The sequence below is a fragment of the Acanthopagrus latus genome, chromosome 4, assembly GCF_904848185.1.
Source record: "Acanthopagrus latus isolate v.2019 chromosome 4, fAcaLat1.1, whole genome shotgun sequence".
Classification (NCBI taxonomy): domain Eukaryota; kingdom Metazoa; phylum Chordata; class Actinopteri; order Spariformes; family Sparidae; genus Acanthopagrus; species Acanthopagrus latus.
Genome location: NC_051042.1, coordinates 13,638,674 through 13,655,109, shown reverse-complemented (window position 1 = coordinate 13,655,109; position 16,436 = coordinate 13,638,674). Strand labels below are relative to the sequence as shown.

Here is a 16,436-nt window from a genome sequence, read left to right as displayed (position 1 = left end):
AAAGACTGAATATTGTTATAAACTTGAATTTGAATCAAATCTACAAATTGCATTCAGGAGCTCTGTCCATTTGTAGCTGGATTTACTAAGGTCAGAATCTTTATTTTTGATTTTCTTTCTGAAATATTTCTTTCATAAACATGAAGCACTCTTTATCGAGTGGTTGCTGTCTGTGCATCAGTTTACACATACTAGTATGCTGCTCGTTGGCATCAACAAATTGCTTTTTCAGAGCTCCCAAAAAATGAATGTTTGAATTCAGAAATGTCGTGGGTTATTTTCAAAGCGTTAAGGTGTTAACTTTGTGTCTCACTGTGTGCTATATTATTATGTTGGTTGCACTTTGGGCAGCAGGCATGTGGATGAGGCAGACTGCACATCACCTGTGAAAAGAGTTTACACAAGCTCATCATTTCTCTCCATTCTACTTTATCCATTCAGATGTCGGGAGAGCAGTTCACGCCCCGGCACACATCACAGAGAAAGTGGTGCAGCTGTTCAGGAGTAAAAGTGAGTTTACCTTCTTGGCCTCCATCCAGCAGAAGTCCTCCACGTCGGGAGTCATATTCTCCATCCATGAGTCAGAACACAGGTAATCCATCTGTAATCCTCTTTATTTTAGCCTGCAGCTCCTTTCCTGCACAACTTCACTTCCGTGGGTTACTGAGCGCTCTTGTTTTAAATTAAACCCGGAGAAGAATTCTCATCCCACTCATAGCTGTTTGCAAATGGCTGTTGATGAGGTGTAGTAAAGTAAAGATCGGTGTGAGAATACTCCACTGCTGGTGTAAATCAGCGGGTGATGGGAGGGCAAGTCGACGGGTGGAGTAATGCAGCGTTTCCTCCTGTAGGCTCAGGGCAGAAAGATAACCTTCCATGTATTGTGTCTGAAAGATCAGCGTGAAGTACTTAGCAATACCAAGCCTGCTGATAATGTTACATCTTATCGTAGAATGCTGCATAAACAGACTTACAGCATTTCTGACTATGGCTGCTGTACTGATAACTAGAACATATGGCGTTGTAACTGAGATGTGATGAAATCCTACACAAACAGTTTCACGTCTATTTTTTTCTTAAATGTTTTAACAACATCAGTCTCTTCGTGGCTTTTGCAAAGTCTTAGTGAATTTGTGGCAATGGACAGATTTTTGTGATGGCTGTATGACATCAGTGAGTGGCAGCAGCGAGCTCACCCCCGGCCCCCAGAGACAAACAGTACTACAGTGAATTGTTTTAAAAGGGCAGGCAACATTGATTTTCCTCCACTCCTCTGAAGGTAAAAGCCTCCAGGTCTGCAAAACATGCAGTCAAAGTTAGCATGTGAGGGAGTGTGTATACGTGTTTGCTGGCAGTCGAGACAAAGGCAAACTCATGCACAGTGAGAGAAGTAGAGGGCCCCTCAACTGATGGAGCGGGTTGTGCAGTGAAGCTAGTCCTCTAAAATGAAGTAAACAAAGCAACCAGACAGTCTGCACTAAAGAGGAGCAGCAGGTCGGATGCGTGTACAGCTTTTTGTCACTCATAAAAAGCTAAATAATGCTAAGTTAAGGCTGTAGTTCTTTAAAAAAATAGCCACAACATTTGCATTACCTCATAAAAAAAGTATAATTAAAGAGCAGTCAAATATCGCAACATTTTGTTGCACATTTGTTGTAAACAATCAATAACGACATATTATGTGCATTTTCATGTACAAAATCTATAATATCAAACTACCCAAGCCTATGAAAGAGTGTTTACCTTGCAAAAGCAGCAGGGTTTGCGAGATCATTCCTGGCTCCTCCTATGCACTTCTGGTCAAACACACAGTGGTTGAACCAGTCAGCATCCTATGAGGCGCTACTCGCAGCTACAGGTCTGATTTAGGTGTGAGGACGAGTGACAAAAGTGACTGTTTGAAGCAAAATGCCAGCTCTTGTGGAGGTTAATGTAGATACTGCTATATCATATTGCAGTATTTCTTTATTGAAAGAAATGCCTTGAAAAGCACAGAAGGTTTTTCTTGACGTGGAAGACATTTTCACTGTCCTCTCGACAGGCTTCAGCGAGAGTTTGATGGTCTAAGTGGCTCTGCTTCTGGCACTCTCCTACTGCATCATATGGTTTGTTGATCTGATCCGTTGAAAGACGGTGATTGGCAGAATATTCATCTAATTGCTGTTCTTTTGAAGTGCCTGGCACTTTTCCGAACAGTTAATACTTCCCAGATGGTTCTGGGACATGTCAGATTAGATGAATCCAGGTTAGTTTTACCTTTATCAGCTAAGAGATTTAAAATGCTGCATTAGTTATTATAAGTCTGTGTCAGAATATAGACTTATAACCACTGTTGGGAAAGGAACTCAGGAAGTGTAAGTTCCTCTTTACTTGTTACTCTGTTTACTTGTAACTTGATATCGAAGGTAATTAGATACATTGCTTAATTGTGCCAATTGTGTTAATTTGTTTGTGTGCATGCTGTAGACAACTCATTTCCAGGATCTCATCACTGTGCTGACATATCAGATGCCGCATAATGTACAGGTTTTTCAATGTTTCGCTGCTCGAACAAAGTTTGCACAAGACAACAGTTTATTTGCATGTTTGACTGAAGACAAACTCACCAAGACAAACCTCTCTCCCTCATCCACGATCCTTCAGCTTTTTGGTGAGTAGCCGATGAGTTGTCCCCTGACCATGTGTACACGTCATCATAAGACAGTCTATCAAGGACAAAACAACAAATCACTTCCTGGCAACACAGTAAAGCTGTATTACTCAGTACAGTAACTACCCTACTCACCCTACTCCTTACTTAGAAAAGTAATAATATTATGGTAATCTATTACTGACTAACGCGTTACTGCCCAACTCATTGTAGCTTATATCATAACAATGACATGAGCTGTTCTCTATCGTGAGGGCTTTATCATACATTTCGCTGAGGATGCATGCTTTTACCTCGGTGATGTTTGCAGGATGTTTCCACATAATGGCACATGTTTTTCTATTCTTTCACTGCACTCATTGGTCTGTGATTACCTGCTGTACAGTATGATCAACTCTTGAGGAGAAATGTGTTTTCCCCTGTCGTGCTTTCAAGGTGACCCCAAGAGTTGCTTTTCAGCCCCCCCACGTCTCTCTATCACTGTGTCATTCTCTTTCTCTCTCGCGTTATCTGCAGGCGTAATTGCCACACAGCGTGTTGGCCCAAACAACAGCGAGGCTAAATGGAGCCAGGTTCTGTCCTCCTCCTCCTTCAGGCACCGTCACATGCACCATGCAGCATGTGTAGCTTTGACAAAGTAAACGTTGCATTAGAGGCACTCAGCCACACTCAAACACACCCAGTCGTCAAATGTACTGATTGCCAAGCCAGTCTGTGACATTTATATTGTTGAGAAATAATTAGTTAGGGGAGTGTAGTTGACTTTTATTTGGTCTATTCACCCAAATTATAACAGGGCATATTTCTGTACTGACCTCAAGTGGTACATGTGCAATATGCAAATGTATTTTATTTGATTAGGTTTTTTTTTTTTTTTTTAGCAAGAAATAATTGATCAAAACAGTGAAACCTAAAGTTTGCATAGGCAATGGGATGTGTACAGCTGTCTTCGGTCATGTTTGTTGACCCATCCATCCTGCTTAGGAGGATTTGCGGAACTATAACGATACTTGTCACAGTAAGATCTAGAGTTCTCAACGGGCCTGAAAATTACAACCCGACCCGACCCCCCGCGCTCCTGCATTGTTTTCCCTCATACATTTGTTATCGTAACTTTGCGCAGCGGCGTCAGGTCTGCGTCTGCCCCTCCCCATGAAGCAGCAGCCAGACTTACTCGTCACCACACACGAACAGTGATGATTCACAACAAACAATATATAATTTGCAACCTGCAAGAAATGTGTTTTATAAAAAAGGAAGCCCGAGGCCCAACCTGACCCGGCTCATTTGTGTATATTTTCAGCCCAAACCTGGCCCGAACCTGCAGGTCCGGTCGGCTTTGTCGGGCCGGGCCGACCCGTTCAGAATTCTTGTGAGATCTATGGATAATGGAGGGTAACTGGATAATGTTTGTAGTGAGAAACAATGCTGACTAAGTGGCAGAGGTTTCTTTTGTTGATATCTCAAAATGTCAGTGTCTAAAACTAACACTACTGTATATGCACTACTAAATACAGTTGGGTAAAGGTGAAGATATGCTTCCTTTCATTCCTGTGCTGACTCATGTAACATTTACAGATAAATTACAAACTGTGCTTTCTTTTTTATTTTGTGTCGTAAGTATAACAGAATGAACCTCTCATCAGTTATTTTACTTTTAAGACCTGTGTATTGTTGCATATCATAAAAAAGATAGTGGGATGCAAATCTCGCTAAGTCAAGCTGCGGCAGGCTGAAGTTATTTTGAGAAGAGCTGTTGTGTGAGTCTGACTGCCACAGTGCGAGTGTAATTAAATTTGCCGAGATGGACAGAGCCTTTACTGGCCTGGTGCAGACCTGTGCTCCATTGTGACCGAGGATTTGTTCTGAACCCCTGAATCCTCTCTGAAGGCCCTATTAGAGCCATCGGCGGATGCCCATTCTTTCCTATTATAACAGAGGCCTCCCATTCAGCCAGCTAACAGACAGCTAGCTGTATCGCTCGGCCAAATCCAATCATACATTCCTTCTCTTTTCCCTTTTTACTTCTTCATCTTTCTTTCAGCACAATCAAAACCATCCTGTCTTCCCACCCACCTCGTCTGCCAGCTCCACTTTCCCGATATGATAATATCCTTCTCTCCTCTCTCCACTCATCCTCCGCTCTCCACATCTTCAAAGTGAAAGCATCTTTTGAATGCAAGTATTTCTCAGTACCCACTGCAAAAGCAGAAGAAACTTTGTTTTTCTTCTTGTGCCCGGCACTGGGGGAATGGGAGAGAAGGTTTATTGCTGCTCCACTAGGCTGAATAGAACAAAAAAGAGCCTATTTCTGCCTAGCCAGCGCTTTTCTGGGTCCCAGTAACGTTCTCATTGTCAGCAAGTGGCAAGAGCTCTGTGATGAACTAACTCTTCACTGCTCTTCCCACCTGAGCACTTAAACACCAAAGCTGCTCAGCTAGTTCCTCCAGCTGCTCTGTTCATCTGCCAGCCCTTTGTCACTCTACAGGTCTGCCTCTCCCCCCATGCCTCAGTTCATAAGCACCTACAGGTACCTCTCTTTGAAGGAAACATGCTGAGCTGAAGTCGACATGGGGTCGGAGTTAAACACAGAGTGAGTTGTTAGAGTAGACTTTGTAGCAAAACTTTGTGAGCGACCACAGGGAGGTGGAGTGCAGTAAGTATTTGCCCCAGTGCAGAATAATGGCGCGTGTCATTGTGCCAGAGAGCAATGTGCTTCATGTCACGGCAGTTTGGTTAGGTTTAGGTGAAGATTGGAACATGTGATACGAACCCCGGTCTCCTGGGTGAAAATCCTGCGTGTGTGACTGACCAGATGGATCAGACCTTCTCATATTGTAAGGATTGGTTTACATTAGAGTTTGTTTAAAATTCAGTGCGACTCATACTGACACAGAACCTTCTGCATCGGTGTGAGACGCCAAAGGATGTGACAAAACATTGGTATTGGAAATCCCAGGAGTGAAATGAGGCTGATAACACTGCCCTGTGAAGCACGCAGCTATCAGATGGAACTTTGCAGTCATTCAGGCATTCCTAAAACTCATCACAAAAAGAATCTTAGTAACTCTTAAAAAAGATTCAGACAGGAGAGTAGTAGAGGCAAAAGTAGATAGAAGTAAGGAAGCAACAACAGAGCTACTCCTGTGGAAAGGGCAGTGACCCGTGTTCAATCAAGCACTGCTAGAACCTTACAGTTCTGCAGGCTGACATTATACTGACTTCATTGAGAATCAGCGTATATCCATCCTTTACTCCACCCACCTGACAGTAGCCCCATTCACACTCGTGTTTGGATGCAGCTTTAGTATGCCAATTCCCCGCCTCCGTCTTTCAGAGGCGGCGAGGGGTGAAATTTCGCTTCTGATACTACCCTGATACTACCTCCAGAGACGGATCAGCGCCGTACTATTGGTGAACCAAAACAGCGTCAATGGATAAGCCGGTGGCGTGGAGTGGGAGGTGTGTTGATCCGACCTCAGTTAACTACACAGGTCCTTCGCTCAACTTGATACAGAGAAATGTCCCACAAAGCAACGTTACATGATCAAACAACAGTAATGTAGTAACTGTAACTGTAACTGTTTGGCAACTTGTATGAGGAAAGAAATACAGCAGATATATGTGGAGAAGTGTTCGTCCTCCTGCCTGTCCTACCGACTCTTCATTACATTTCTGCCCAGAAAACAGGCTCTGTCCCTGCAAGTGAGTCAGATTGACAGGGGGGACACCGGGGAAACACACCGACGTCATCATCATGATGCGTACCGCCATGCCTATTTAGGAGCCGCAGCGCCGGCTTTCTGTGTGAATTCATGACGGTTCGTCTTTAAGGCGGTGATGCTTCGCTCTGTGTGAATCACCGTCAGTGGAGAATCGGTAACCGCAGCTGCAGCTTTTATGCGTCTTCTCTTGTGTCAGTGGGGCTAGTGACTTTTATTCCCCCTCATAAATTGCTGAAGATTACCTTTTTGCTGGTTTATTTATATTTTCATCATTCCTCCAGGTTTATTGTTTTTTTGGTATTTTTTATTAGTTGATCTGAAATACCTTTGGAAAATCTGCAATGCATTTAAAAAAGTTTACTGCAGTGTGGTCTTCACCGTTACAATCGTGGTAAGCCTGGTAATCCTGGAATAGCAGCGTCTCCTTTTTGTAGTTAAGGGCTGTATCTGTCGTCAGTGTGATTATATGACAGGAAACCTGCTGGCTTTGATTCTGAACTCCTGATCTCTCCCGTGGAGTACGGGTGAGGGATGAGCTGGGCCCTCTAACCTCAGAGAGATACCGGCTTCCATACTGCACTATTATTCTTTGACGATATTTACTCCACACAAAATGATGCCACACGGTTCACCGACTGACTAACAATGGTTTCCGCTGCTCCCCGGTCTTCTTCTGAATTCTGTTAACTAACATGTGTTGACCGAAGTGCAGATTGTTTTGTACTTACTCAGTTAGGTTGTACTGAGTTTTTTCCTTCCCATTTAGTTGCTGGTGCATGCACACCATCATGACCTTTTGGTCTTTTAGGGCTCGTCACATATTATGAAGTGGGTTTGACTAACATGATAGCATACACTCGCCTGTTTCTGCATCTAGCAGACACAGATTCATATAAGCAATCAAAACTCTGCTTTTCGTCATGGTTTGGTTTCCACAGAAAACATTTTCTCACTGCTGTGAGAATTGTTGGTGAGAGTAGTATTTGTATCTATTTAGCTTTTCGATATGGTTTTACAGCACATGTTTAGTTGTTGTTGATGTGCTAATATTGATTAGAGCTTATACAAAGGAGCTAAATGTCAGTAAGTGATCCACCCCTGGCACAATGGGGCGACATTTTTCAGGAAAAATAGATTAAAAAAAATGGAATACAAAATAGATTCATCTCGACAGGCCAACCTGGTTCATTCAGATGATGGAATTTGCGAACAGACATGAACTCATCAAAGTGGACAACATGTCGACGTCACTCATACATGCTCGCAGTTTTGATATTAACATTTGGTCTCTAGGTTGCAGCCTCCATTTCTTTGAGATTGCCCTTTGAAAACAAAACACATCATCGGGTAGTGTAGCCTTACATCTACTGAAGCAGCCTGTAGGGAAGGAACCCCTGAAGGACATCAAGTGGACAGGAAAATAAATTACTCAACAGCACGACAGAGGCTCTGCTTGTTTACTAGCAACAAAAAGGCAATCTTAGACCTGCCCTGCCCCACACTTCCCACGAAACCTCCAGTGTGTTTTCTGTTAGTTTGAATGACAGGATCCCCTGATGCCCATGAGACAGCCAGACCACCTCCACCTGTCCAACAGTCTTCAGACCCCAGAGACCTTCACCAGCCTCCCAGCTGCCCTCCTCATAAAAGAAGAAAACACAAAAAAACTTTCTGTCAGGAAACAATTCAAAAACCCCAAAGGTCTTTCAGCCTGAGGATGGCTATGGCTGACTGTTCTCTCTCAGTTTTCCATCTTTACTCTTAAAGGAAGTTGTCCTCGTCTCTGCTGGGAGTTTTCCTGGAGTGAGCACTCAAAGGGAATCATCTTGGACTATGGTGATTAGGACCTACTAATTTACATCTAAACATACATTTAACATGTCAGATTGCATGTTATTATAAAAACAGATCAGTTTCCCCATTGGGATTGATAAAGTGTGAACGAAACTGTCATCAAACAGTACTGTGTATCCCTGAAGGTGTGTAAACAAATTAAACATCTGCATTGCACTGCATAGTAAACATGACATGTTGATAGATGTACAGGACACGAGGTGTGTGACTGCTGTCTTTTTAACACATTTTTGGCCAGGAAGAAGAGCCTGTCTGCTTCCTTTGGCTTGAGACATGCCCCGTTGTGGCTTTGTAGCACAAACCTGGGGTTGAAAGTTTTTAGCATGTGGATGAAGCGTTGGCTTTTCCACTGGCTTCCATAAAAGCTGTCCACGGGACCCTTTCTTCTCATACGAGACACAATGATTAAATGATTCCGCCAATGTTGGCTGCATTATAGCGGGTGTTGTGGGCTGCTGCGCTCCTGTACATTTCGCCGTGAACAACAAGTGTCCCATGCGTCTGTTTGAAATGCTTAAAAAAATGGTTGTCCACTGTCTATAGTTGCAACAGCCTTTACTGCTGATGAGACAGTGCCTTTTTAGGAACGAGATTTTGGCTTGCTGCATGTTGTTGTGTTTATTTCTCTGTGGAAAGTCAATGTGGGGGGAGGGCGGAGCCCATTATGAACTACGGGAGCCCATGTGGAGTGGCAACAGGGCAAGTTAAAGAGAACATCAAATTTTCAGTTTTCAAAATCATCCTAAACCACAAACTCGAATGAATCGATTGTACTGACTTATCGCCCAGCCCTACACTGAACCCCGAATTGCTCCTGATGAGCAGGTTGGAGCATTGCATGTGCGAGGCTCAGCTGCTAATACTGTCACACTCAACACACACATCCCGTTGATTTCTATAGCCCAAGCTGGACTCAGTTGTAGCAGTTATACCTGTGTGCCAGCACCTTCCCATGTGATCACCTTTTGCTAAACTTCCATAAAGAATAGCTATGCGACAAAATGAAGCACTTTGTCTCACTAATGACTCCAGCTGCATTTTCTAGGTCAGTAACTGAAGCATTGGTGCGTTTTCCATCATAGTTTTCTCGTTTACCTCCTTCTACCCTTCCACGGACAAGCTCCAGAGTGTTGACCTCCCTATTGAGCAGATAATTGGCTGTCAGCTGCCCTCCATAAAAAAAGCTGCATGACACTGAGGGTGAGGAAAAAAGGACGGGGTGATGTACAGCCAAGTCTACACTCCGGGGCAGCCATTCATTTCCAAAACTTTTCTCTTACAGATGACGCCAGAGCTTTTTTTTTTTTTTTTTTGTTTGATAAAGCACACTTGTCACCTCAACAGCTTCTTCCCGGAGTTGTCACCACACTCTTGAGACCCCTCCACAGCCCGCAATCTCCATCTCAGGAGACACAGCCTGTAACCCTGCCTGTGTGGCTGTGTATTTATTACTCAGCAGTTTGAAACCCCACTTCTCCTGGTCTCAGCACATTTATTATACTGGAAATGAAGAAAAATGAGGGGAGGCATTAGTATTAGGATGAGGAGGTCCATCTTAAAGGATTAGTTATCCATTTTTTTTTTTGAAATATTACATTTTATGCAGAGAGTTTGATGAGAAACATGACATATGGAGCTACAGCCAGCAGTTTGTTGCCCTAGATAAGCGCGATGATTGGAATTATGTTAAAAGGAAAAACAAAAGAAGAAGCCGCCCAGCACCACTGAAGATATCCAAGGAAAACATCTTGCTTGTTTAGAAGATTACAAATAACATTTCATTATTTTTGTGTTACACCATTTCTAGACATATCGGTGACTTTCCTGGTTATGTGCAATTGGTTTCTCGGAAAATGGCAAGTTGTTATTTATACATTCAGATATGACGTGTTCATTATCGACCATGGTTTTGTTCAAAGTGACAGAGGAGGAATAGCTGTTGTCCCTACAAGACAGATATGAGAGGGAATCAGTCCTCTCACCTAAGTCTTTGCCATAATGCGAAAAATGATAAACTTTCTAAATCACATAAGGTGTCCTGGTTATGAATCTTGTACAAATACAAATTAAGATTTCTGCCTGCTCGATAGAGGTGAATGACATTCTGTTTTTTGCTGCTCACAGCAACGAAAATTTACAGAAAAAAGAAACAAATATGACAGCTACATCTCATTCCAGAAATAATGTTTCTGTCACTCTGGATAATTAGATTCGAATGTGGCGAACAACTTTTAGTGAAACTAATTTAACAGAGAACAATAGCTTCTTGTACTCCCACCACAGGTCTTGTAGGGATCTGATTAGATTTAAAAATGCCTCGCTGCTCAAGGCAACAGTGATGTATATCTTAAAAAACAATGGAAAGGGAATAAGGATACACTACTAGACACTGACCACTACCTGTCTAGTCACACTGCATGCCGTATTGCCTAAAGATACATGATTAATTCATGCTGAATGGAGTGGTGCACATATAGTCCACTGACTAGTCTATATGTACTGTACAGTGTGGGAGGTTGCCTTACGTGACAACATGTCAGTGTGTCTCTGTACACACCTCGCCAGACAAATCCCAGCACTTGCAGTCTTAAATATTCTGTCCTCTTACCACATGGAGCTTCACAGTTGCTAGCAGTATGAAAATGTTATTTTAAGGGGGCCTTCATATGGATAGAACTCAGTGTTGTCATGTTGCACGATGACCACCTTTTACACCTCCAACTCACCATATTTGTAGATGAAGGGTGCAGACATAAAAGCTGTTGTTTTTTATGTGTATAGTGCAGCGCTTTACATTTCCATATACAATATTAGATTACATGCTTTTTGTCCAAAGCAACATAAAAAGTCCATTCAAATTACTTTGAAGCAACAGCTAGATATTTGGAAGGGCGTCCCCTTAAAAAAACATACATAACTAATACATATTTAGTACTGGAGCACAAGTGGTATGCTTCTGTTTCGTTTTGATTATTTTTATTTTTTCTTTCAATTAAAAGCTTTAAAATGGCATTTTGGTTAAATGCCATAAGAAAGTTCAAGTAAAGGTTATTGCAGTCTCAGAATGACCATTGCCAGAGGACTGTGTGTTGGCAACAGATACCTAGAAATTTCAGGCAAAGATATGTGTCAGTCATTGTGTACAATCCTATTAGCAATTTAAGATGCAAGAATGGACTTGGAGCTCAGTGACAATGCTTATCTCCATAAACGGGTTCATGCATATAAATTAACATTTTGTCTTTATGAAAAAAGGTAATTAATAGCTGAATTAGCATTGAACGTTCCTGATGAGGGGTTTTGCTTAGTTGGTAGATTAGGCATCCCAAGTACAGAGGCTTTGTCTTTGCTCCAGCGACTCTGGGTTCGAGTCCCGGCCTTGGGTCCTTTGCTGTGTGTCACCCCCCTCTCTCTCATCCTGTTTGCTGTCATCTCTCAAGCTGTCCTTTCAATAAAGCCATATAAAGGCTAAAGAAAGAAAAAGAGATGGATTTCAGCCATTAGGCTACGCCTCTTTTGCTTTCTACACAGATTGTGTATCTGCAAGCAACCAAATCCTGCTTAAACTACGATCGCTCATTACTATTCTGACTGCAAACGGACACCAGAAAGTTGGGTTTTTAGCCTGTGATGGAAGAGGAGCAGTGGATATGCAAGTTGTTTCCAATATGTAATCATACAGTCAAATTCATGCAAAAATAAATAAATAAATGCATACATAAATAAAAACATGACATAGACCCCATAGCATCTAAGGAAATGTTTCTAAATGTTTGTGGTGTGTTAACATAAATGAAAAGAAAATCTCAAATTGTGCCCCAGCTCAAGTCCTTTATCCTCTGAATTCCACATTCCTAAACTTGCCTAGAAGTGCAACATTCAATGTCCAAATTCCGAGGAAACAAGCAGTGAGTCCGTTGCAACCCTTCACTTCTCTGTACCCATTGTCGGCGTTTAGGTAATCCTGATCAGTTTGTACACTGATACATTCAACCTACTGCTTAAATACAAAAAATGGTTGCCATGCTTTCATTAACACATTGATTTTTATTTAGAGAATCTTGGCCTGCACAGTAGCACCATTTTGCTCCAACATCAAATCCAAACAGATTAGAATCATAAACAAGTCTGCTAGCAACAGCCACTGCTAGCCCAAATGATTGGCTTTCTTTGATATGCAAACAGGATTGTTTTTTTTTTTCTTTTTTGAAAGCATAGATGTTCACATCAGGGGTCTGTTAGACTCACAAAGTCACTGTTGGCAAAAAATAACTTTGTAAAATGTTGGTTGAAAGGATCAGTAATGAAAAGAAAGCTTTCAGAATGATAAGACTCATTGTTTGTATTTTGCACAAAGAGGCACCCAAACAAATGTGTCATTTTTTTGTGTTTGTCAGGCTAGACAATTTGTTTCAAATGGATTGGCTGATTCCCTTTAATTAGATATGTGGAGCTACAATAATGACCACTAAATGCTTCATGAAATAAACGCTAGCTGTGAAGTGGAGTTCATGCCTTTGATGATTATTTCATGAGTCAAATCAGGATAACGCGTTTCTGCTCGTTCAGTGAGTCCAAGTCTCTCGAAGCCCTGGGGAGGCTTCTGTTAGTGGAGGAGGCAAAACTGGAGAGCTCTTGTTCTCCGTTGACTCCTTGTTCGATGCAGATGATTCTTCTCCAGCTGACAAGTATCAGTGGCTCTGTCTCCTGCAGCATGATGGAGACGAGCTGTCAGGTCGCTGCTCATTGCAGCCGCAGAATGATGTGTTCATTTAATCTGAGAGTGATGGCATGTTGTACAAAGACAGCCGAACTGGCCAGCCATAGTCATGCTGACTCTCTCTCTCTCTCTTTCTCTCTTTCTCTCTGTCTCTCTCTCTCACACACACACACACACACACACACACACACACACACACACACACACACGCACACGTAAGTAAGCCATCAGCCACTGCTCGATGTGTGCAAATGCTATTATGGAAAAACATTTCCCTGTGATGCTTGTTAATTTACTGTGTGATAATTGTTTTAGTATTAACGCGGCATGCTGTGCGGGGGGCTGATGCGCCGTCATTAGCTCTGCGGAAAGGTTTGAACTCAGTTAGCTGAACTCTACAAGACTCCACTTGCACAACGTAGTGTTTTCACCTCACACCTCACTGCACATCCCCTCGCTTGTGGTGCTTCACTTTTCGCCGTTGACTTTCTTATACACTGTTGAGCGTGCTGAACGTGAATTTTTGTAGATGCTATTTTCTCACATTTTTGATCTTTTAAATGGATTGGATATTCGATATTCGCGACGTTACCTAGCCACACAAATAAAAGTGACTGCTGTAAACCGTCGCATGTAAGGGAGCGGTAAACCTCCACCCTCATCTCTGGATTCTCACTCACAAGTCAGGGAGAAAGGTGACTGGCTCTACCGTTATGTGTACATGCAGAGTAATGGATAAAAAACACTAAGATAACATAGTACGTACAGTTAAACTTTAACAATTGTGCAAGTGAAGAATAGATTTGTTCATCTTTAGTCTTTGTTTGTTTATTCAGGGAGGGGCCACCAAGTGCAGTGCTCTCTTTTTCAGGAACGCCCTCGTCACATTAACATTAGCATTAACATTAACAGTTACACACAGCCCAGTACATCTACAGTCTGATCCGAGCAGCTCCACTGCAGTGGTTGGGGTTTAGGGCAAGCATTGCTTTCACTTTCTCTGCCCAGATTTATCCCACCTGTCCAGGGAACCCCCGCTTCTCCTCTAACCTTTAGATCACTGCTGAAACTGAGTGTATGTACATCTCAATTTCAAGTTTATCTTTGTTCAGAGAACATGCCAAAGAAGATACGTCACCAGTAAAATGTCCAGTGCTGGTTAGATGTTGTGATTTTTTTCCTGTGTTATAAATCAACGTGCAAAGTTTAATGTGGGAGATATTTAAGAATATGTATGTAGAAAGATGATATCTATTGTAGTAGAAATACCAATGAGAGCATTGCATTTGTCCACATGGTACAGTAACCGCTCTGTTACTACAACACGGCAGCATTGTTAAAAAAAGTCTGACAGAGCAAAAAAAAACACAAGATCAGAAAAGATTTAAACAAACCTCCAGGCCAGGGAAACATCAATTATATGGAAGAGAATATTTGACATACTATGCTTACCTATAATGTTTGCATGGTGAGGGCAGACTTAGTTTTATGTGCAAATATTTCAGGCTGTGGATAATCCGGTTAAACATTTGTAGTCGTGTTTACAACCTGTCTAAATGTTTGCTTGTACTTGTCCATTGCAGCTACATTCACAGATCTCGTTGATTACTTTATTAATACAATGTTATATAGCCGAGGAAACCTCCCTCTCTTCTCAGACTATGCCGTCTTGCTTACATCATTACATCATGTCTCTGAGCTGCAGGTGGAGATTGTGAATCCTAATGTGTACCTGTCAGGTGTGAATATTATGTTGTGATATTTTATGTGTTTGCCATTTTGTTTGTGTTGAGTTCATCTCTACTTTATTCATTTTTCTAAACAGGAAGATGGATAAATCTCATGCTGCACAGCCTCGATTGATATTCTCTGGTGTGGGTCCACTCTCCCTCTCCATAAATATGCATGAGAGCTGTTGAGCTTTGGTATTGAATGGGCTTGATCCCTGTGTGAATGTGTGTGAGTCTCTGTGTCTTTGTGCCTGAATATATTGGGATGGGATGGGTTTTGGCCCTGTTGGCGTTATTGGAGAGCTGTCTCACATACAGTAAATGTTGTGTGCGTGGATGTGTGTGTTGCCGAGAGGCCCGGGGTTCCAGTGTCGGGGTCACTTGCAGCCGCAGGGAAGCTGAAATGTCATGACTGGTTGCCTGCGGCTCTCGGGCCGACGCTGTCTGTGGCTGGCTGGCTCTTAATTTAGCGTGGCTGATGAGGGTGGAGAGTAGTAGCACACATGGTGCTGGGACGAGCCGCAGGTCGAACACCTGCAGTCACACCACAAGCTGAGAATACCGCGGGAAAACCGAGGCTGATACATCTTCATCACTTCTGCTTGTCTGGACAAACTGACAGGCCTTCTTTTTATATTTATTTTGTTATTTTCTTTTGCACAAAGCCTACAACTCGGTGTTCCTCTTAAAGGATCAAGTCACTGTCTTTCATGTGTTCAAACATTATTATCAGCTGTCAGTTTTGTAATGGGATTACAATGTGTGTATTCGGAGGGTCAGGGAGATAGTAGCCTTTTTAATAAAAATTGGATCAGGAGAGCATTGCAGTCTGCTAACACGAGCGTGGTTCGTCTAAGACATCAGGGAAAGAGATATTGTCTGTGAGACGGAATGACCTTAAATTTTTCATAGTTTAATCACACACTTTTTTTCTGTAACTATTTTTGCTCTGCTAGCGGTTAAATCCCAAGAGGAAGCTGGGTATTTGGGCAGTGAGTCTGTCCGAAACTGTGGCCCAGATTTACATTAAGTTTTGCATCAGTATTCATGATTCTTCTGCCATAATACTTGTGATGTTTTGTCCAAACATACCAAAATTTGCCTTTAAACAATGCTGTAGATTTTAACAAAAAATGTTAATCCGAATGACTTCCGTGTCCTCCTGATCTCTTCTTTAGCAAATGGCTTTGCACACAAGATTTCTTAAGCTTATGAACAATATGCTGAAAACTCTTGGTATCAATGGCAGGGGCCCAGGAGACACATGTCATTTTGGAGAGTAAATTCAAGCGCACAAACACTGCAATATTGTTGGACAACAAACAGTTCAGCCCATAGAGAGACTATTGGGGCTTTAGACATTTGCTTATGACATAAATTAATCGTTCGCTAATGGCTATAAAATACCCCAAACGAATTTCCATAATTAAGTCTTTAGGAGCAGCAATCTTACTCGTCACCTTTTTATGGCTTGTTTTGTCTTTTTCATTGATAATCTGGTCTATGAAAAGCCATAAAACACTTGAAAATTCAGGTTCCCAGAGTTAAATATTCATATTGCCTGTTTTGTTCAAAACTCAAAGATACCTACTGAGCGAAAACATCCAAACATCCAGCCTCATGCAGGCTGTTCAGGTTGAGGCTCTGGGTTTGAATCCATCCAATAGCCTTTCCTGCATGGCCATTTGGCCATCATAAAAACCTTAATTTTAAACCACAAGAAGTTCGTAGAAGTCTGTAACAGAAGTTGAAAAGAT

The 16,436-nt window shown here is 42.1% G+C and overlaps 1 protein-coding gene across 1 annotated transcript in view; it reads left to right on the top strand.

Moving 5' to 3' along the window:
• The window catches only part of LOC119018331 (protein kinase C-binding protein NELL1-like), a 257,120-nt gene that overhangs the window by 33,045 nt on the left and 207,639 nt on the right, over window positions 1–16,436 (top strand). The window contains exon 3 of the mRNA XM_037095898.1: window positions 442–592. Coding sequence (XP_036951793.1) covers window positions 442–592 — 151 coding nt within the window. The remainder of the gene's footprint in view (window positions 1–441; window positions 593–16,436) is intronic.